The 23357-nt window shown below is 37.3% G+C and overlaps 1 protein-coding gene across 4 annotated transcripts; it reads right to left on the bottom strand.

Annotated features, from left to right (window-relative positions):
- Positions 1 to 40: 40 nt before the first annotated feature.
- LOC114459740 (transcriptional repressor p66 alpha-like) lies at positions 41 to 22684 on the bottom strand. 4 transcript variants are annotated; one of them, XM_028441895.1, is made up of 11 exons: positions 22430 to 22684; positions 10244 to 10719; positions 7934 to 8078; positions 5364 to 5492; positions 5222 to 5299; positions 4998 to 5117; positions 3829 to 3996; positions 3475 to 3733; positions 2576 to 3021; positions 1195 to 1462; positions 41 to 240 (listed from the first exon to the last, which is right to left on the bottom strand). In XM_028441895.1, the coding sequence occupies exons 2-11, from the start codon at positions 10714 to 10716 to the stop codon at positions 98 to 100; spliced, it is 2229 nt and encodes a 742-aa protein (XP_028297696.1). In that variant the 5' UTR covers positions 10717 to 10719; positions 22430 to 22684; the 3' UTR covers positions 41 to 97. The 4 variants fall into 4 exon arrangements, with proteins under 4 accessions (XP_028297696.1, XP_028297698.1, XP_028297700.1 ...); XM_028441897.1 differs by having other exon boundaries at positions 3829 to 3993; XM_028441899.1 differs by having other exon boundaries at positions 1333 to 1462; positions 22430 to 22683.
- Positions 22685 to 23357: the final 673 nt, after the last annotated feature.

Below are 23357 nucleotides of genomic sequence, written 5' to 3'. Positions count from 1 at the left end.
CCTCAAGGAACACACAAAGGAAATAAAGGAGTTTATTCACTCAGGGATTGTAATTGCTTGGCGGTCCTGTGGAGCAGCTGTGGAGCAGCAGCAGAGTTTATTTCCAGGTGTTTGCAGCAGTCTGAGAGATGGAGGAGCGTGAGGGGATCATGTCCAGCAGGTACTCCCTCTGACGAGCGTCCACTGAACCAGACGCCTTGTGACCCGTCAGACTGGGGTTGACGTACGCCATGGTCACGCCTGCACACGCACCACAGAAGAAGAAGAAGCAGAGTAAAGAGTTTGATACACGACAAACTTAATCAGGACGGACTAGACACAAAAACATTTACATTTCCTTATTAAACGTTGCAGGGATTCAAACACACACACCAAGTCACAGAAAGAAGCTTCCAAATGATTACAATTGTCTCTTATTTTGTGTGTTTTTGGTGTCATTTTATGCATGTTCGGCTGTTCTTATTGTTGTTTTGTGTATTTTTCTAGTCATTTTGTGTGTTTCTGGACATTTTGTGTTCTTGGTATTATTTAGTATATTCTTTCATTGTGTGTATTTCTAGTGTCATTTTGTGTACGTTTACTTGTTTTCATTGTCTTTTTTTTTCATTATCTTGTGTATTTTTCTGTCATTTTGTGTTTTTGGACACATTTTGTATGTTTCCAATGTTATTTTCTGTATGTTTCTGCTTGTTTTTATTGTTGTTTTGTAAGTTTTTCTAATTTTGTGTGTTTTTGCCATTGTATGTGTGTTATTGGTATAATTTAGTAAATCTTTCTCTCATTTTGTGTGTTTTTAGTATCGTTTTGTGTCATTATTAAATCTTTCTATTTTGTGTGTTTATACTGACATTTTTCATTCTGTGTGTTTTTGGAGTAATATGGTTGATTTTTTTGGGGGTCTGAACTAAATCAGACGGAGGGCCTCATGTGGGTCCCGGGCCGACAGTTGCCTATGCCTGTCCTGTTGTGTTTTTTATTGTTTCAATAACACTTGGAAATTCCTTTTAGAACAATTGAAATAACTTTAAAGAAGAAAATAAAATAATCCACCGCACAGAAGGGGGGGTTGTATTTGGAGAATCTGATTGGCTGTCGTTAGAGTGGGGGTGTTTCCCTCCCCAGGATGAGGAGGAGGTGGTGGGGGCTACTGTAGGGACAGAGGCTGGAGTCGTACTGGTTTCACTGGTTCACTACCTGTGTTGCCGTGGCTCTGCTTCCTCCAGGCAGCGGCCGAGGCCCCGCCCCCCCCGCTGGCGTTCCTGTGGCCGGGGAATCCGCTGCTGCTGACCTTTGAACTCTGCACAGAGCGCTGGGGAACGTGGGCATGCTTACCTGGCCGACTGACCAGAGCGGCGGCCGCCACGGCACTCTGCAGCTGGGACGAGGAGGAGAAGGAGTGGGGGACGCCTCTGACCCCCCCAACGGAGGAGACGCCACGGGACACGTGGCCCTGGGAGCTCTGCTGAGACACACAAGAATGTAGAAAAACACCAGGCTTAAGTTCTAGAAATTTCCTACATTTCTACAATGTAACTCAAATACTAAATATTTTTTTCGTCTTTTGTGTAACTTTCAGTAATTCTGTTTTTTTCTGGACACGTTTTATGTGTTTTTAGTGTAATTTAGTGTAATTTCGGTGGCATCTTTCTTTGTATTTCTGGTTGTTGTTTATTTTTTGTGTTATTTTTTTTATTGTCAACTTGTGTATTTTTCATGTCATTTTGTGTGTTGAAATGCTCTGGTTTTTAATTATATTATTTGGAGATATGAAACATTTATTTAAAGTTACTCCCAATTTCTGGGTAACACAAAAAATTCCAATTGTTACCAGCCAATCAGCTGATATCCTGAAATACTTCAAACGTGCATCACTTGGGATCTTTGACTGTCTTGTCTTTTTTTAATCTTGTATTTTGATGGCATGAAGCAGTTGTGAGAGTTGATGTTAAGGTTTGATTGATGAACATGTAATCCTGTGACTATTACCTATTTACCATAGTATATAGCCATCTTAAAGATGTAAATGATTGTTTTAAGCAGAAATAAAATGGGTTAAAAGTTTTTTGTTTTTTTTTAAATGGTGGAAAAGGTGGGAAATGGGATTTTAAAAACCACAGAAATAGGTTAAAAGTTGCAAATTAGAGTGGATAAAAACAGACAAAAAAGTGATAAAAACAGTTTTTAAGTGTCAGCATGACAAAATAGTGAATGTGGTTAAATTGGCAAAAATAAGCATGAAATATAGTGAAAAGAGGTTAAAAGTCACAATAATGGGTCAACATATGTGACATTAGGTGGAAAAGTGGTGGAAAGGGTTTATAAGTGGTGAACATGTCATAAAAGTGGAAAAAATGTGCAGAAAAGGCATTGAAATTTGATTGAGAAATGGCAGAAATGGGAGTAATGAAGAAAAAATACAGTAAAAGGAGCAAAAATATGGCAAGAAAAAGTGATGAAAATAGGTTAAAATATGGAAAGTTTGGTGTAGTTGCAGAAAAAGGGTAAAAAAATAAGCAAAAATGGGCTCAAATTGTTAAAAAAACATTCAGAAATATAAACAGTGGTGTGTTCCCACCTGTTTGATGGTGTGATGGTGGAGGATGTTGGAGGCTCTGTTGGCCTGTTGGTGGTGGTGTTGGTGGTGTTGGTGCTGATGGGGGGCGGAGCCTCTAGCCTGTTGGTGCTGCTGTTGCTGGAGGGCGGAGAGTCTGGCCTGCACCTGCTTCATCTGCTGAGTCGCCACCTGCTCAGCCTTCGTCGTGGTCTTCGTCATCGTGGTCTGAATGAGTCGCTGTTCGATCTCCTGCTCCTGCTGCAGAGCTTTGACGAAGGCCGACTTCAGCCTATTGGTGTGCTCGGCCTTCAGAGCCTTCTTCTGATTGGACGACATGCAGTCCTCGCACAGTGTGACTCCGCCCTTTGCTTTGTCCAGCCTCCACTGGCAGGTGAAGTCAGTGCTGCACTGTGTGCAGGTGAAGGGCTCTTTGAGAACGTTCCTAACCAGAGGCCTCCCTGTTTTACCTGGAACACACACATATCATCAACACATCAAACAACCAGAAATAATACAAATAAAATAAAGATTAAATAGAAATAAAATAATAAATGTATTGAAATAAAAGAAATAAATTGTAATAAAACATCAAATAAATGAAAATAAAATAATACATTGAAATAAAATAATAAATACATTTAAATTAAATAAAAAATAAATCGAAATAAGAATATTAAATAAAAGGAAATAAAAAATAATAATAAATACATGGAAATAAAATAAAACAATAAATGTATATAAAAAAAATACATCGAAATAAAATCATAAATAAATTTAAATAAAATAATAAATACATAAACTTAAATAAAATAGTAAAAATATTTAAAATAAATAAATTTAAATAAAATAATAAATACATCTAAATGAAATAATAAATAAATTGAGATAAAACAGTGATTGAAATGAGGAAGCGGACATACTCCTGTGGATGGAGTCCAGCAGGTTGTGCACCACCTCCTCCAGTCCCACCAGGTAGATGAACTCGTTGTTTGCCGCTGAGGGCATGAAGTTAAAGTCTGGGGAGGGGGGTTTGGGAGGGGGGATTTCCATCAGGGTTTTCTCTAGTTGTTTACGAAGGGCTAGCTTAGCCGCGGCCTGACGGCTAGCTGGAGAGTCGTTCAGACCCACGAGGGAGATGCTGTTTCCTGAAGAAGAGCCTTTCAAACCAGATGAAGAACCCTGTGAGGAAGAGGAGGAGAAGAAGAAAAGGTCAGAAACATGAGGTGAACATGTGTCTCCAATGTTTAAAGAGAAGCAGTGAGTGAGGGACCAACCAGTGAGTTGGAGTTGCTGCTGCCCACTCTGAGGAGGCCCTGCTGGACCAGGCCCGTCTGACCCTGGGCCGTGGTGAAGGTTCTGGAGCCCCCCAGCAGGGGAGGAGGCCCCGCCCCCGAGCCTCCAGAGGCCCCCAGCTGCTGCTGCTGACGGAGCGCCTGGATCTGCTGTGGAGACACAGACACGGACTGAACCAGACCAGGACACAAACCAGGAAACAGGTCCAGGAAACAAGACCACGACAGTTGTTTTCAGTAAAAATGTGACCCACTGAAATATCAAGTGTGTATTGCTTAAAGGAGCAGAAAAATCCTAACTTTCTAGTTCACCTCGTTTTCTGTAATGAAGGTTCTATTGACAGTTTTCAGCACTTTTCCTTTCCACTCATTTTGTGTGTTTCTAATGTCATTTTGTGTATTTTTGCTTTTGTTTTCATTGTTTTTTTGCTAAATTTGCTGTTATTTTGTGTGATTTTATCAGTGTTTGTGTGTTCTTTGAATCATTTAGTAAACTTTTCTCTTATTTAGTTTGTTTCTGGTTGTCCTCTGTATTTGTTCTTTTGTCTTTTGTATTTTTGTTGTGTGTATTTTTGGGCACAATTTGTGTGTTTTTGGAAACATTTCGGTGTGCTTTTTTTCATTGTTTATGTGTTCTTAGTATCAATTAGTAAATGTTTCTCTCATTTTGTGTGTTTTTACTGTCATTTTCTGTATGTTTGCTTGTTTTCAATATTATTTTGTGAAATGTGTTATTTTCTGTCATCTTACATATTTTTCTGTTACTTTGTGTGATTTTTGATAATCAATTTGTGTAATTCTGTGCGTTCTTTGTATGGTTTAGTAAATCCTTCTCTCATGTTGTGTGTTTTTAGTATTGTTTAGTGTAATTTTGGTGTCATCAAATCCTTCTCTCACGTTGTCTGTTTTTACTGTCATTTTTGTATGTTTGCTTGTTTTCATTGTTGTTTTTCTGTTATTCTTTCATCCTATGTATTTTTCTGTCATTTTGTGTCTTCCTGGTACCATTTAGTACATTATTCCTCTTATTTTATGTGTTTTTGGTCTAATTTTTTAACTTTCATTCCACTTCATTCCATTTCACAGACAGGAGATCTCCCCTCACTTTCTCCTTGAAACGACACGTTGGATAATGGATGTGTTACTGGTACCTGTGAGCCTCTGACCAGCGTTGGCATGATGACCTGGGCTCCATGTTTGGATGAAAGCTGCTGCCCTCCTCTCACCAACGGAGGTGGAATAACGGTTCCTGAACTCCTTCCTGTCAGAATCTGTTTGAATAAAGCCAACACTTGCTTTGAGCTTAACTTAAACCTACTGAGTGTGTGTGTGTGTGTGTGTATGTGTTTGTGTGTGTGTGTGTGTGTGTGTTCACCTGTGGAGAGACTTTATTGTTTGTATTGGTTCCTCGTATTAAAGGAGGGGGAGCAGAAGTGTTGGATGAGTTTGAAGTCTGAAAAAAAAGACGACGGAAGGTTAGAGTCACTTCCCGTGTGGGGGTGTGGCTTGATGTTCACCTTCTGCTGAGCGTCGCGCTGGATTTGACTCTGTCTGAGTTTCTTCAGCAGCACCAGCTTTGCCTCCTCCAGCCTCAGCTCCTCCTTCAGCTGCTTAATGATCCTCTCTCTCTCCACTGGGCTGCTTTTCTGCACACATACACACTCAAATCATTCATGTTCCATCCCACATTTAGCTGTTCATGACTCCAAGACGCACTATTGGGGTTTAATCCAAGACGGAAACTGGCGGCACTCAAGGTAAACGCACAAAAATGACAGAAAAATGCACATAAAGACAACAAATGTGCACAGGAACAAATGAAAAGCACACAAATCAATAACAAAATTACACAAAAATTACTCAAAAAGCAACTAAAACAACACAAAATGACAACAAATATACATGAAAATAACTGAAAAGCACAAAAAAAACCCTAACAAAAATACACAAAAATGATTCCCAAAATCAACTAAAACCACAAAAAAACCTAAATTAAATATTACATAAATGTAAATTAAATAATAACTTCATTTAAAAAAATAATTAAATTGAAAGACAAATAATAAACAATTTAATTTAAATAAAAAATTAATTTAAAATAAATAAATACATTGAAATGAAACAATAAATACTTAAAAAAAACAAAACAGAAATATTCAAAATGACAACAAATATGCACGGAAATAACTGAAAAATAGACAAAACATCAACAAAAACGCACAAAATGAGAGAAAAATATAAAAAATGATTATAAAAACACAAAATTACAGAAAAATACACACAAGGACAACAAATGAGCACAAAATTACTTAAAAAAAAATCAAATGGGAGAAAACTCCAAAACACACAAAACAACATAAAAATTCAAAATGACAACAAATGTGCATGGAAATAACTGAAAAAGATACAAAACCACAAAAAATACAAAAAAATGAAATAAAAACAGTAACTTTCTGTGTTAATGCTCAGATTGGTTATTATTCTAATGCTGACTTGGGGTGGGAACCTCTGAGTACCTCACGATACGATACGCGATACAAAGCTCACGATAACGATTATCTCACAATATGACGATACTGCGATTATCGATATATTGGTCAGAAATCAATCTACGATAATCTATGACATAAGATAAAAATAGATTAAGTGAAAAGATACAATTTTTATTTTACATCTCTGAAAGACAATACATTGAAAAAGTGTCCAATGAACAGAGAACATTTCTGTAAATGTGTCAACATACCAATGTAAATGAATAAGTATCTCCAATAGTGCTTTGTGTAAACAGGGTCTTTCTTACCAGTGACACCATTATAGTGCAATATTCCAGTAAACAATATATTGGTTCCTTCAACAAACAGTGACAACTAGAGCTGGGCGATATATCGAATATACTCGATATATCGCAGCTTGTAGTCTGTGCGGTGTTGAAAATGACCATATCGTTAAACTCGCGGACTTTTTTTTTTTTTTTTTTTATAATTATTTTTTTTTCTTCTCTTGTCCTGTCCAGCATCGAAGATTACTTAGGTTATCAAGTTAAGCTTATTTTATTTTTTATGCTTGTTTGTAGATTAACTTTTATGTTTAGGTATTGTCTTTGAAGCCATAGGATTGTGAAATTAAAAATACCATACACTTTCTTTTCCACCATTTGATTTCCTATTATGCAGCTATTTTTTATTTTACTGATTTTGAAATGACCTGTGACATCCTGCACAAAAGTGTATTATATATATTTTTTTTAAATATCTTAGTGGCATTATGCACAAAAGGTGCACTTAAATTTAGTGTTGTTTTGAAATGTCATCTTAATGACAACATGCACAAAAGGGCACTATTTGTTTTTAAAATATTGTAGTGGCATTATGTACAAAAAGTGCACTTTAATTTTGTGTTTTGAAATGCCATGTGAGTTGCATCCTGCACTAATGTCTTGTTTTGAAATGTCTCTGTGACAATTTTGCACAGAACGTGCACTTTCTGTTGACAATTTTATGTTTGAGCCACTCACTGTTTAATAAATACAGTTATGTCAACTTTGACTTAGTTGTGATATCCCCTTTTTTGCATGAAAGTTTAAAATTGGCATATATTAATGCAGTATGATCAAGAATGTTTTAATGTAGACATATAGAATCATCATACTGGTGTGATTTTGTGCATCAAAGTGTTAATTCAAGGGTAATGCAAAATATCGAGATATATATCGTGTATCGTGACATGGTCTAAAAATATCGCGGTATTTATAAAAGGCCATATCGCCCAGCCCTAGTGACAACATTTCTGTGAAGACGTACCAGCACATTTTAGTGAAAAAGCAGAAAAGGTTTTGAAAAAAATAAATAAATAAAAAAATTAAATCGATCAATAATTGATCGTGCGGAAAAATATCGCAATATATTGCCGTATCGAGATATTGTCACACTCCTAATGCTGACATGAATAAAAGTCGTCCATTTGTGGGTTAAACATTAAGCTGAGCCACTTCATGGTTTCAACGATGATAAATGTTCTTGGGCAGGTGGTGAGGTCAAAGGTCAAAGGTCACGGTGGTGGTCTGTAGTGTGTGTGTGTGTGACCTCACCATCAGCAGGTCCGTGTCCAACTCTCTGCAGTGACTCAGCCCGTTCATTGGAGGACTCGCTGAGTCGTTATCTGACAAGATGATGACATCATCATCATCATCGTCGTCTTCATCAGGAGACAGAGGACGCTTTTCTTTTTTTATGCTGCACAGAATTAGAAGAAGGACAAAGACACTCATTAGACTATTGTGGGACAAAACAAATGAATCCTTTCATTTTTTATTATTTTTTGTATTTCAGAACTCATTGTGCGTGTTTTTATTGATGTTTTGTGTTGTCATTTTGTGTTGTTATTTTGTAAAATTTTGTTTGTTTTTTTTTTGTTATTTTGTGTATTTTCTTCTCATCTTGTGCGTTTTTATTATTTTGTGTATTTCAGGACTCATTGCATGTGTTTTTATAGATTTTTGTGTTGTAATTTTGTGTGTTTTTATTGTTACTTTGTGAATTTTGTTTGTTTTTTAAGTCATTGTGTATACTTTGTTCTCATCGTGTATGTTTTTATTGTTTTGTGTATTTCAGGAGTCTGTGTTTGTGTGTGTGTGTGTGTGTGTGTGTGTGTGTGTGTGTGTGTGTGTGTGTGTGTGTGTGTGTGTGTGTGTGTGTGTGTGTGTGTGTGTGTGTGTGTGTGTGTGTGTCCGTCCGTCCTCTGACTTAACACCACTATCATCACTTCCTGTGGACTAATCACTGCCACAATAAGTCACATGACCTCAAAGTCACGGTCACGTGACTCGCTCCTTCACCCCTCCCCTCCCTGCTCCTTCTACGGCGGTAACCATGGCAACAGCCGGCTGGAACCAGTTTGGGACGCAACTTCATTTTGTGCAAAGAGACTTTTAGGGTTCAGGTGGAGAGTGGAGGGGAAATGGTGGTGAGAAGGACAGGATTGAACGTTTTCACACACAAAACATGTTTTAAAAACTCACTTTGACAGAGAAAAGTAAGTGAGAAAAGTTGTTAAAGTGATTTTTTTAAAAAAAAAAAGCAACATATCTTTAAAACATCTTATTGATCAATTATCTGTATGTATGTTAACTGCACGTTTGCAACTTTTTGAAAGTTAAAAAAGCGAAAGTAACATTTGCACATGTGTAAAAAGGCCTGATTTGACTGATTATTAGATTTTAAGATATTTTCCGAAAGTAGAAATGATCGATTTTGCGTATTTTTTTTGCTCATCTTTATATTCTTCAGTCATTCTGTATATTTGTGTTGTTTTGTACTTTTGTTGCAATTTTGTGGGGTGTTTTTGGGGCATTTTGCATATTTTTGTTCTCGTTTTGTATATTTTCCTGTCATTCTGTATATATTTTGTTGTTTTGTGTGTTTTAGTTGGGTGGTCTTGGAGTAATTTTGCATATTTTTGCTCCTGTTTTGTATACAGTATTTTTATGTCATTCTGCATATTTTTGTTGCTTTGTGTATTTTGGGAGTTTTTGTTTGTATCTTATTGTAGTTGTTTTGAATATTTTTGAGTCATTTTTTTTTTTTTTTTTCTTTCAAACCATTTTGAAGAGATTATGAGCAAAGTTTTATTGGTTACACTTGCCAAACATTCAGTCACCTCAGGGCAAAAACAGCATGTAAATGTGTGATATTGTCCCGAAACATGCATGTAAGGCATTTCTGTGTCATTTTGGATTTTAAATACTGGTAAATAAAATTAAAAAAACGGTTTAGATTGTTATAATTTTTCTAAATAAATTGATAACACATTTAGTTTCTCACAGAACAGGAGTTTTTGATTTTAATTGAACTTATCTACACCATGTGGAAAATCATTGACATAATAGGGTTTAGTGGGTCTACTTCAAATTAATATAATTAGGATAATGAAAAACCAGTTAAATACAGTATTACCACCCTTATTGAAGTTGGTTATGATTTGGTTTAGTTGGTTTTGCTAAATACAGTTGAATTATATTTACAGAACTGAGTCCAATGAAAAATATTTTTGTTGGTATTAATCAACAGATTAAATTAATGTAAAATAAATGTTAATACGTTGAATTAATGTTTAAGTTAGCTGGACACTGAATGTTTTCGCTTGCACTTTACTAACTTATTTCCATTTTAATATTACTGCTTAATTAGTTCTAACACAACTGAGTTTGGTGGAAATCATTGACATAACCATATTAAATAAGTTCAACTAATTATTATTTCCTGAGTGTACACTGTATAAAGAGAAGGAATGTGGTCTAATAATGATGTAGTATTTATAATGACAGTTTCCTGTTGTACAGGATAAGCAGGTAGCAGTTGAAGTTATTTAAAGATAAACAAAGTTTAAAAATAGTTCCCACCCTCTGGAGGTACTCATGTCCACAGGCTGCTCTCCGGTCTGAAGTTCCACTTTGATGGTGGCTTTCATCTCCGTGGCAACCATGATGGAGGCTTTGGTCTCTGTGTGTCGGAGCTGCGTCCGTGAGTCGTTGGACACACTCTGATTGTCCGAGGCGTGTTCATCCGTCTGATGTCTCTTGATGACAATGTTCCCATCGTCCTTTGTGGGCGGAGAGAGCGGGGGCAGGTCCAGAGGTGGAGGCTGGCTCCGCCCCCTCTCCTTCTCCTCCTCCCCCTCCTGTTCCTGTTTCTGTGGGTCTGTTAGAGTCCTGTCTGTAGTGTCCTGGTCAGTTAGTCCAGACCCTGGGTCAGTGAGCTCACACACGTCCACTTTAGGCTTTTTGATTTCATTCTCTGAGTCGGACAGGGGGGCAGCCTCCCTCTCCAGCGCCCTCTTCTGGCTGCGGGTCTGACGGGCCGCCTCCTCAGACATCCCCTAAATACAGAATAGGAGATTTTTAAAACTGCTATAACAGCATAAATATTCACATGTAAAAACATTTGCATGCGAGGCATTTTGTGTCACATTGGAACCCGATTTTAAATTGTACCTGTAGTGTGGTCAGTTACATTACGTCTTCAATTATCCATCTTCAATTACAACTCAATTATGTTGACCAGTGTTTTTCCAATTACAAATAAATTACAATTATTTTTCCAGTGAAAGTAAATTACAATTACATTTTCAATTACTAAAGTTTTAATACAATCAATCACAATTACTGATCCTTTCATAAATAGGCCTATAAAACGTAACCTTCCTCTTGTGTTAGCTTTCTGTTAGCATCTAATGATAATGGGTCAGTTTGGTCGTTCTGGAGCCATTTTTCTGTCATTCTGTATATTTTAGTTGTTTTGTGTGTTTTTGTTGCCATTTTGTTGGATGTTTTGGAGTCATTTTGCATATTTTTTGTTCCCGTTTTGTATATTTTTCTGTCATTTTGTACATTTTTGTTTGTTACTGTTTGTTTTGTGTTTTTTTTTTGGAGGGGGGTTATTTTGCATATTTTTGTTTTTCCGTTTTTGTATACCTTTCTTTCATTATGCAAGTTTTTTGTTGTTTTGTGTGTATTTGTTGCAGTTTTGTTTGAGTGTTGTTCCCATTTTGTATATTTTCCTTCCGTTTTCCACAATCAGACCCTAAACTCCCCGCGACCCTGAAATAGGACAGAGTGGGTCTGAAAATGGATGGATAGATGGAGGCTCTAAACTCCCCAGATCAGATCAGTATCAATCAGACTTATATTTAGTCTGGAGGACAAGCAAACTGACCTTCAATGAGCTTCAGGGGACACAATCTGAGTGATCACCCCGCTTCCTAAGACAAAACATGTTGAATCACCATGGTCACATGACCACAATGTTGACTCGAGCACATGCTCAAAACATCCAATTATCCAAGTAAGTCTAAACCAAAAAGCTAAATAAACAAGATAAGTGCTCAGTTAAAAACAAAACGTGTGTGTGTGTGTGTGTGTGTGTGTGTGTGTGTGTGTGTGTGTGTGTGAGAGAGAGTAAATGAACTGGATCTCCACCTTGCTCTAAATCTGATACGTTATCAATGTATGTATTCATATTCAACTGATTTATTTTTAAGGAACAAGTCGATGGTGACATCATCCTCACAGAACTTTCTTTGACTCCTTCAGAACTGAGTCGTCAACTTCAATGAATAAAGCAACAAATCCTACAAACTTTTATCACAGCGGGGTCCACAAAAACGAGATTGTCTGATTCACATTATCGACAACATTTGTGTGTTTTTGTTGTCATTTTTTTGTTGTCATTGAAGCATTCTGTGTGTTTTGTGCATTTTACTCATGTCGTGCATTTTGTCAGGGTTTATATGGTCATCTTGTACGCTTTTGGTGTCATTTTGTGTATTTACTCTCATGATGTGTTTTTTTCTAAATATATTACTTGAAGGCATCTGGCGACCCCCTCCCAATGTCTTGCGACCTTAAATGGGGTCCTGAACCCAAGGTTGAGAACTCCATGCTCTAAGCAATCAAACTTTATGTTGCTCTGCTGTACCACAGTGAGTTCAAGCCCAAGGCTCTACAACTCTGGAAACTATGTTTTTACTTGTTGGGGGAAAATGAGTACAATTAACCCTTAGAACCTCTTCCTGTTCTGGTTCTGGCAGCAAGGAAACACGCACACGCGCACACACACACGGTGTGTACCGAGGATGCACTGATTCACAATAAACACACACACACAGTGAATCATGTGATAATGAAATAGAAAGTTTTATTATTATTACTCTGACACACATGACACGACCCTTCCCACAATGCACTGGGACGCACAAAGCACTTTCCCCCCCAGAACCAGTTTGAACCGGCTGGTTCGTGTGTGTGTGTGTGTGTGTGTGTGTGTGTGTGTGTGTGTGTGTGTGCAAGAGAAGCTGAAGCTGTTTTTAACCCCTCAGGTGCTGGAGCAGCCATTAAGGGAGTGTGTGTGTGTGTGTGTGTGTTGATGACGTCACATTTTTAATTTAGATACTGTGAATAGGAAACGGTGGGTGAGGATTATATATTACCAACCCCCCCCACACAAACCATCACACAAAACACACACAGACACACACATCCAGTCCTCAATCTGAAGCTGAAACTGACCTTATCGTTGTAATGGAGGATGAATGAATGGCTGAAAGGTGTCATATTTCATCTCCACGGCAGTTTCTTCAAGCACACGCACATACACGTGCGCGCACACACACACACACACACACAAAAAGTATTTCAGGATCTAAAAGTAAAAACTCAACCAAGCACTTCTAATAAAAACCGACCGATTCCTGCTGTAACGTCACCAGTCTAACCTTTACAATAATAATAATAATAATAATAATAATAAACTGGTAGTCCCTGGTTGTTTAATAATTGACGACAAAAATCTGAAACACATTTTATCCGATTTTCCCTTTCAAAATTTCCTCAGGGGCACGCCGGAAACATTGAGAAGGAATAGTAGTAAAAAATAAAAAATATTAAAAAAATCACGTTTTTTAAAAAAAAATGTCATTGATCAATTTGTTATTTTTAATAGAGAAGAAGAAGAAGAAAAAGAACAACAACAAGAACAAGAAGAATTATTATAATTATAAGTCAAGGACACATCAAAGTGATCAGCAGATGCCTCTGAAGAAGACTGGCAGTTGACTGATGAAACGTGTCAGGAGATCAAAGTAAAAAAAAAAAAAAAAAGTCTGAATAAATGAAATCTTAACATATTTTATGAATGTTTATCGATCGATGGCGTGAGCCGCTGTAGTGGAGGGTTAGCGACCGTTAGCATTAGCGTGATTCAATCCCATCCATTAGCCGAGCACCGTCGTAGCACTGTGTGTGTATTTGACTATTCTTTAATCCAGCGTCAGGTTCCTTTCACTATCACTATCTCCTCTTCCTGCTCCATGGAGTGTTTTTATTTATTTATCCTGTCGGTGATGTGTCACTAGCATTCCTCACAGCAGCACCAGTTACAGTACAACCCCCCCCCCACCCCACACACACAGATCTATACTTTGTGAACACATAATTCTATATCCCTCCAGAGGATCACACACTGCTGCAGCTACACGGCCTTGCAAAACTGCTGCATCAGCAAAGTGTTCTTATCATCTATTTATCCTCTGCATTGTGTCACATCTTTGTGCAACGAGAACAAAAACCTGACTGTAGAGCCACAATATTTATCATACTGTGTAGTCAGGTTGCAAATGTTTTTAAATAAAACTGATGCTGATATTTTAGACGATGCTTAGATATATTTCAACATCTCTGTTCTACTGGAAATATCAGCATTTAGAATAATAATGATCAATCAGATGATTAAAACAGGAAACAAAAACTTTTTGTTACAATTTTGTGTGTTATGACTTAAGAGTCATTTTGTGTTTTTTTCAGGTCATTATATGTGTTTATGGAGTTACTCATTTTGTTGTCATTTGTCGTTATCTTGGAGTAACTTTGTGTATTTAGCTTTTCTTTTTATCTTCATTCAGTGATTCTTTTGATCATTTTCTATATTTCTGTAGTCTTATTGTGTGTTTTTGGAGTAATTTTGGAGTTTTAGTCATCTTATCTGTCTTTTTGCTTAATTTTGTGTTTTTCTGTTGTCATTTTGTTTTTTTCTGCTGTCATTTTATATATTTTGTTTTCCCTTTGTGTATTCTTCTGAAATGTTGTATGTTTGTTGAATCATTTAGTCAATTTCTTCGTTATTTTTGTATATTTTTCTTTTAGTAATCTTGAATTTTTGGGGGGTTAATTTTGTGTATTTTTATCTGTTTTTGCAACTTTATGTTAATTTTGTGTATTTCTGTTGTCATTTTATATATTTTCGTTGTCCTTTTGTGTATTTTTGCTGTGATTTTGTAAATTTCTCTGTTATTTTTGAGTATTTGTAGTTGTCTTGTCTGTTTTTTGGTTCATTTTGTGTATTTCTGTCGTCATGTTGTGTATTTTTGTATATGTCTCATGTTTTTTCTTGTCCTTTTGTGTATATTTCTGTAAATCCATGTGTTTTTTAGTCTTTTAGGGCATTAGATGAATGGACCTAATGCCATTTAGGTCCTTTAACACATGCTTATTGTTACACTTCACAAGTTCTTTGTTCATGTGAACAACCGACGGTTCATTCCAGATCACCACAAAGAGGCAATAAAAATCCCCCCTCCACCACCATGCTTGATAAAAGCTGTTAAAGCTGTGCGTTAGCTCAGCTTACGTAACACGGACACTAGTTTTAATTAGTAACTTTTATCATTAAAGTTCTTTTGAAGCTCAAACAACAAAAACAACATCCTGAGAATGTTGTTAGACTTTGAATCATCCGTAAAAAAAAAGCTACAAATGGTAAGCAATAAACACACTGTTACCTACACACCACTGTACACAGGTATAAGGACTAAATTTACATAATCATGGAAAACAGAATTTAAATCACAATGTATTTTATCAATCCCGGGCAAAAATTACTTTGTTACAGAAGCTCGAGAAATATTACAGATAGAAAAAACGATAAACAAAGAAAATAATGAAAAAAGAAAATGTACATAATTAACTACAAGACTATTAATTAAGTGCATACATTACAGTAAAAAATAAAATAAAATAATCTCTCTATTAAATCAAGGAAGTTCTGCGTGCGCGTGTGTGTGCGGAGCGAACTTCTCCCCAACACGGTGTCTGTTCGACCTGAAACTTTTTTAACAGTTTCCACATAGCCCGGGTGTGTGCATCCGTTATTTTGGACTTATTTGGTGTTGCAAAACATTTATTTTAATTTTATTAAGCTGGGACGGTACACTCATGTTTACCCAGAAGTGAAACCTATTCAGCTTTTGACCTCAGTGTGAGGGGGCGCTAGTGCACCAATCTGTTCATTTAAAACCTCTAATAATCCGTAGAAGCAGACAATCCTCCAGTCCACAAAATAAGGTCAATCTTAAAAACGTTTTTGTACTGCTAAAAGTTATTTAAGTGTGAAACAAAATGTTTATTTTCATTTTGTTTTGAAATTACGACTCCCAATTTCGATTGCGTTGTGGTACTTCCGGGTCAGTTTTATTTTTCTCTCAAGTCTCACGCACTGGGCATCAGACACGCATTTCAACAACCTGTGACGGAGTATGTGCATGCGCGCGGCTGCTGCGTGTGCGTGCGTGCGTGTGTGTGAGAGAACCTATGGAGGAGCGATGGAGAGGGTCCCACACGGCAACCAGGAAGACAGGTAGCGAGACGCACACACGCACATCTCAAAACACGTCCTCATCACGCATAAGGTATTTATTTTTTTTTTTTTTTTTTTTTTTTTTTTTTTTTTTTTTTTTTTTTTTTTTTTAAGGATTTTTTTGGCTCTAGTGGCCTTTATATGACAGTTGCTAGACAGGAAGGGGGTGAGAGAGAGCAGGGAATGACATGCAGGAAAGGGTCCCAGGCCGGGAATCGAACCTGGACCCGCTGCAGGTGAGGAGCTATAGCCTCTGTAGATGGGGCGGGCGCTCTACCCACTGAGCTAAACACCGCCCCGCGCATAAGGTATTTATAATAAAAATATACTAAATGAGTAAAATAAAACAAAAAAAATAAACAATATTTATACAAAAAGCACACAAAATGACAACAGAAATGCACAAAAATATACAAAAAGGCTCCAAAAACACACAAAATGACTCCAAAAAACATACATTACAGAAAAATACACCAAACTACAACAAAAATATGAAAATGAGTTAAAATACACAAAACTAAATATTTATACACATACTCATTTGGCCATAATTGACAACTCTACTTAAGCTCCCACTATATGAATACATACTTCCAACAGGCACTGTACTAGTATTGTAAAACAATTAAAAAATACAAATACAATTAAAACAAACAATAGAATTTTTTTTAAAAAAAAAAACATTAAAATGTGAATAAAAATTTTAAATTAGAATAAGAATAAAGAATATAAGAATAAAAAGTAAAAAATAAATAGACGGAAAATACAGAATTCACTTTCTATAATGTGAATGAATATTTTTTTTTTATTTATCAAACAAAATCAAGTGGAAATTACAATCTGACACTAAATAAATATTGCCTCACATGCATGTTTTGGGACAATATCACACATTTCCTTCATATATTTACACTTGTGTATTGTCATGTTATATAATTAGTTTTTTCTTTTGTGTATTCTTCTAAAATGTTGTGTGTTTGTTGAGTTTTGATGTGTATTTTATCAATTTCTGTTATTTAGTGTATTTGTAATTGTCTTGTCTGGTGCTTTTTGGTCAATTTTGTGTATTTTTATCTGTTTGAGCAACTTTTAGTTCATTTGTGTATTTGTTTTGTCATTTTACATATTTTAGTTGTCCTTTTTTTGTGTATTGTTGCAGTAATTTTGTTCATTTCCGTTATTTTTGTGTAATCTTTGTTATCTTGTCTTTAGTTTTTTTGAATTTTTCTTTGTTTTTGCTGTCATTTTATATATTTTGCTGTCTTTTTGTGTATTCTTCTAAAATTGTGTTGAGTAATTTTGTGTATTTTGTCAAGTTATTTTCAGGTAGTTTGTGATTCTTTCTGTTATTTTTGTGTATTTTTATTGTACTTTAGGTTAATTTCTGTTGTCATTTTATATATTTTCGTTGTCCTTTTGTGTACCTTTGCTGTAAATTTCTGTTATTTTTGTGTATTTTTTGTCATCTTGTCTGCATAATCATATATCCCATATCAAAATATAATCTCACTTAACTCATTTAAATTAGGTTTTCAAAATAAAAGTTTGATTATCAAACAATGTATGAACACAAAATTCTAAAGCAACAATTATTTGAGATTTAATTGAGAGTTTTGTTGTCGTTCACGGCTAACATTAAAAACAATTTTTTTTACAAAGACAATAAACCACGTGAAACGTCGTACTGTGCAGCAACTGTCAGAGAGAGTGCATCATCCCACACGTTGCCCTTTATAAAATGTAAATTCAGCAGGTCACTATCACTGTGATCTTCCTGTCTTAGAAAAACTCTGATAGTGAAAACAGAAGAGCTCGTTCCTGACATCCTGCTGCTGGGAACCTACAGGAGCAATTCCACAGCTTAAAGGGCCCATGTTACACAAAGTTAACTTTTCTGTGCTGTAAACATCATTAAAATGCTATTAGGGCTTCATACACATGCCCAAAGTGTTTTTTTCATTGATCGTTAGTTAGAGGGTGATTTGCTCCTTTCTTACTGCAGGGCGAACCCAAACACCTCGCTACAATTTGATGACGCGTTCCCACTTTGATGACGAATTTGACGCGGCACTGAGCTGGAGAAGCCACGCCTCCAGGAAGCTCTCTGCCGTGATTGACATGTAAACAGACACGCCCACAGAAATGAGCATTTTAAGCGTCCTTCTTTCAGTGCTATGTATGTATTTTCTACAGTCTATATATGTACCGGTGAACGCCCCTCCCCCACACTTTGTCTCGTGTTTATAAAGCAACATGAGTGGGTGGGAGGAGGGTGGGTCATCCTCTGGCCCTACGTCACCGTGCGGGGAGGAGAAAGTCAGTGCCCCGTCTATAAACACGCCCACTCATTAATATGCATAAGTAGGATGCATAATCAGCCTGCTTGAGTAGAGTTGCTCAGAAAGTGACTTTTCAGAGGCTAAAACAGGCGAGTTTGGGGAAATAAACCTGAAACATTATGTTTATAGGGTTCTTAGAACAAATGGAGATGGGTGAAAAATAGCATGACATGAGAACTTTAATACAGATATCTTCAATGCAACAGAACGTCTAAATCTCAGCTGGGCTATATTATATATACTGACTGACTGACTAATAATATGTAACTGACAATGACAGCACAGAAGACAAGAGGACACACTAAAAAAACAGCTCCAACTTAAAGCCATCAACTTTTAAAATCCAAGCAGATCCACAAACATGTGATTATATATCTGATCTGAGGGTCACATGATCAACATTCATGTCATTATTTAGAATAATGACCAATCTGAGCATTAATACAGGAAAAACAGAGGGTTTGTGTGTTTTTTGTTATCGTTTTCTTTATTTAACAGGTCATTGTGTGTTAATGGGGTAACTTCTCCTGTGTTTTAAAACGAACTTTGTGTTTTTAGTTGTTTTCAATTTTTTTTCTGTATTTGTTTCGCCGTTTTGCATGTTTTCGGAATAAGTTAATTTTGTCAATTTTTGTTGTTAGTGATTATTTTTGTCACTTTGTGTATTTTTGTAGTCATATTGCGTGTTTTGAGAGTAATTTGGGGAATGTTTCTGTAATATAGTGGTTCTTTTTGTAATTTTGTAGTCCTATTGTGTGTTTGCAAAGTGATTTTGTAATTTTTTATGGTGACTTAGTGATACTTTTTGTCATTTTGTGTATTTCTGTAGTTATGTTGCATTTTAAGAGTAACTTTGTGTTTTTTTGTTGTGGTTTTTAATATTTTTCTGTATTTGTTTTGTTTGTTTTCTGAGTGATTTTGGGAATTGTTATTGTCATTTAGTGATTCTTTTTGTGATTTTGTTTATTACTGTAGTCTTATTGTTTGTTTTCATAGCAATTCCGTGAATTTGCTGTCATTTAGTAATTCTTGGTGTAATTTGGAGTGTTTCATTTTGTCCTATTGAATATGTTTCTGTAATTTAGTAGTTTTATTTATTTTATGAGTAATTTTGTTCATTTGTGTTGTTTTTTCGTGTATTTGTGCTGTTTTGTTCTGTGTTTTTTTTTTGTTGTATTTACTGTAGAGGAAAGCACCTTATCTGTTGTACTTTTTTTTACATTTATTTGTTTATCACATCCCAGCACAGTGGGAGGTGTATCACGTCTGTGTTTGCATGTTCTCCGTGGGGGGTATTTCATCAAAGTGTTCTCAGTAGAGCCAGGCTTATGGTTTAAACCTGGTTCAGCTAAGCCGTCTGTGACCACGCTGGCTTTTACCATTTCATCAAACTCTTCTCAGCTTGAAGCTCCCCAGCTGAGCCAAGCCAGCTGACAGTGTTTAGCTTAAGTGCACTACCTCATAAGACCCACAAAATCGATCACAGACTTAATGTTTAAAGAGTGACGACACATGCACTGCAGCTTTCACGATGAATGAGAAGCCAATAGGAGCCAATGCAGAGACCAACAGGATGTGATGTCACCTGTTACTGAGCAGTGAAAATAAATGACGGACACGTTAGAAAAACAAAAAAGTAGTAAAGGGTTAAAAGACGGTGTTATTTAGTCAATTTATCATAGTAAACAACTGAAACATGTGATCACACACTGATCATGTGCGTTCGATAAGTTTTTTAACACATGTCAGCTTTTAATATAAGAGATGATGTAACTCACAATTAAATTATATGTATTTTATTTATTTATTTATTTATTTATTCAGTTCATTTTATTAAACTTGTGAGTGTTTGAAGAATAGTTTGTTGAACTCAGCACTAAATGAAGAGCGGGAGCAGCAGCGGTGCTGTTGGATGCTGTTGGATGTCACATGTAGATGCTGCAGGTGCAGATGCGTGCACTGCGCGCACATCCCTTAAAGCGATAGTGTATCTTTGTCATTGGGAGCCTTAGTCTCTACCCTGTGACTGTCCCTGAAGCCCCTCCCTTTCTGTATATCCACATTATTAATCTCTGATCAATGAAGAGACATATTTATACTGTGTGGTAAACGGAGACGATGGATACGCACGTATCCTTATATATTATTACTGATGGTTTAAACACATGGAGACTGTGATATCTCATTAAAAATACGGTACACATTAAACATGTAATTGGACAATGATTCTATCGTCATTTGTATGGATTTAAAATCATATTAAAACATTTACCATGATTTTATGTTTATTTCCTTTTAAAATACCGTATTAAAGCAGTATTTTTATTTTTTTTTAAATAGAAGTCTTTTTGACTCCTTTCCTTTTGTAGATCTTTAATGAGTGTTTTAAAGCAATGACTTCTTTAATAATGATGACGTGGTTTCATGAGAGTGCGTCAGCAGCTTAAGCCAAGCCTTCTGCTTAAACCTGGTCGGGAGCAGGTTTGACCCACGAACTGTGTTACTATGGTAACCAAGGTGTTTTCTCGTTGATGAAACCGCCGTTCCAGTTAGAACCCGGCTTAACGGAGCCGGACTCTCAGGTTAAACCTGGACTTAACCCTGAGCTGGGTTTGATGAAATACCCCCCTTTTGTGTGTGCGTGGTTAGGCTAGGGGTTAATTGAACTACCCTTAGCAGTGAAGGGGTGGGAGTAAATGTGAGTTTGTGTAATTGTCATTAGCAAAAAATAATGCAATTAGTGATCATTAAAGTTTGTAATTGTGGTTTAAATTATACGTGTAAAGAATGAATAGACGAGTGCGTTATTCAGGAGGAGTGCTGTTAATTAGGGCTTTAATAAACCAAATCAGCAGAAGTAACTAATGTACATGCACAGAGCACTGGAGTGCACGTGGTTTAACGTGAACATTAAAAGCTTTGAAGTGCAGCAACGAAACCAGTTCAGCCCGTATACACTGTCAGTTTGAGTCTAAATAAACTGTTTTGAGTTTGGAAACAAGTGTGTGTGTGTGTGTGTGTGTGTGTGTTATTCTGTGGTTGTGATGATAGTGTGTTTCTGTGTGCGTGTGTTACTGTCTGTTTCTGTGTGTGTGTGTGTGAGTGTGTGTAGGATTGTGTGATTTTGTGTGCGCGTGTCCGTGTGTGTGTTACTGTCTGTGTGTGATTTTGTCTGTTTCTGTGTGTGTATGTGAATGTAAGATTGTGTGTGTGTTTGAGTGTGTGTGTGTAAGTGTGCATTATTCCGTGGTTGTGTGTGTGTTCAGCTTTAAGAGGAGGAAGACTATGGTTGTCAGAGAAGTAGGAAGATTAGCTTCCAGATACTAGCGCGAGCGACCCTGGGGGGGCGGCGGTGCGTTCAGGGGCGGCTCGGTCACCCCTAAAACCCCTGTGTGTGTTTCTGTGTATCTCTCTCTCTCACTCTGTGTGTGTGTGTGTGTGTGTGTGTGTGTGTGTGTGTGTGTGTGTGTGTTAGCTAACATTAGCGCCATCTCACAAAAACAAAACACGAACCCGGCTCTGGTTCTGGTTCCACCACCACATACAGAACAGACCACGTGCACACAGGGCAGAGAGAACCAGGACTAGAAACCAGTTCAGGGGACTCGAACCCCCCTGAGTCCACATCACCCGCACAGTCCAGAACCACCGAGACCAGAGACCAAAACCCGGTTTGGGGGGGGCGCGGGGGGGCTTTGAGGGCTCCACCAACCACACGGACAGGATTCAAACTTCAAACACACCGCCACTGGGACCCGGTCCCACCGGGACTCAACACCTCACCTCAGGGAAAAACCTACGAGTCGGAACTCGGACCGAGCCGCTGTTCCAACATCCGCATCAACTCATTTCAAACAGACCCAAACATCGGTCCCTGTCCCCAACCCCCTTCCTCCTCCTCCTCTGGTCCTCAACCTTTGGTTCGGTGACCCAGTCTTACTTTCCCGGCCCATTAGCGGCTCTATGCCACAGAAATGTGGAGGAAAAGCTTGTCTCGTCTCGGTGAGTCCGAATAAAAGCCTCCCCTCGATCCACTCACTAAAAAACTAACTTCAGGCTCACCTAAGTCCACTTCCGGGGCTCCTCGGTGGTCCGTGGTCCTCCGTGGGTCGACCGGTCAGTGGCTAATGTGATGTTAACCAAGATAAATCGGTGTTTTTTTTGTAAATCCAGGGGATATCCTCTTTTTTCGGCCCTCCCTCACTCCCTCACCGCGTCTGTTGCCAAATAATGAGCCTCGACACACACATGGAGCCGCTGCGTCCTCCTACTGGGCATGCGCACTGGGAGGACCAGGGACGACCGGATCATCATGGAAGTCACTGACCAGTGAGGGGACAGGGGTCCGAGAAAGACACACACACACAGAGTGACACACACACACACCACACATAGACACACACAGAGAGAGAGAGAGAGAGAGACACATATACACAGAAACACACATACAAACAAAGAGACACACACACATGTGCACAGAAACACACATACACACAAAGAACCACATGCACACAGAATAACACACACACACACACACACACACAGAATAACATGTGGACCATCATCAATCCTCTAATATCTGACACACACAATAAATGAGATAGACTACATGGTGTCCTGTCCTCCAGAGGGGTTTACACTGTAGGATAAGCAGGTATAGAATGATGAGATGAGTTAGTTTAACAGAGATGTGAATCATAGTGGCCAATTTAGCCACGCCCACTGAACTTCCCATGTCCCATGATTTTTCACAGATTCAGCTTTACGAGAACACAACATATTTAAATACGGTCCACATAAAAACTTCATGTGTTCAGCACAAATGGGCAACTCTAGTGAACATACAAAATTACAGAAATATACACCAAAAACTACAAGAATACGCAAAAGGGCAACAAAAACACACACATTTATTTCAAAAACTCACAAAACAAGTACAAATGGAAACAGAAATAACATGATATACAAAATGACAACAAACATGCACAAA

The sequence above is a fragment of the Gouania willdenowi genome, unplaced genomic scaffold (assembly GCF_900634775.1).
Source record: "Gouania willdenowi unplaced genomic scaffold, fGouWil2.1 scaffold_340_arrow_ctg1, whole genome shotgun sequence".
NCBI classification, from domain to species: Eukaryota; Metazoa; Chordata; class Actinopteri; order Blenniiformes; family Gobiesocidae; genus Gouania; species Gouania willdenowi.
Note: the sequence above shows the minus strand (reverse complement) of the source record. Positions and strands in the feature narration are given on the sequence as shown.

Bases quoted from the DNA above. Each gene is read 5' to 3' on its own strand.
- LOC114459740 (XM_028441895.1), bottom strand. From the start codon at position 10,716: ATGTCTGAGGAGGCGGCCCGTCAGACCCGCAGCCAGAAGAGGGCGCTG. The intron at 5,300-5,363 runs GTGAACATCAAG...CTTTTTTTTCAG, and splicing joins AGCGCGACGCTCAGCAGAAG to ACTTCAAACTCATCCAACAC. The intron at 5,118-5,221 runs GTGAACACACAC...TTATTCAAACAG, and splicing joins ACAATAAAGTCTCTCCACAG to ATTCTGACAGGAAGGAGTTC.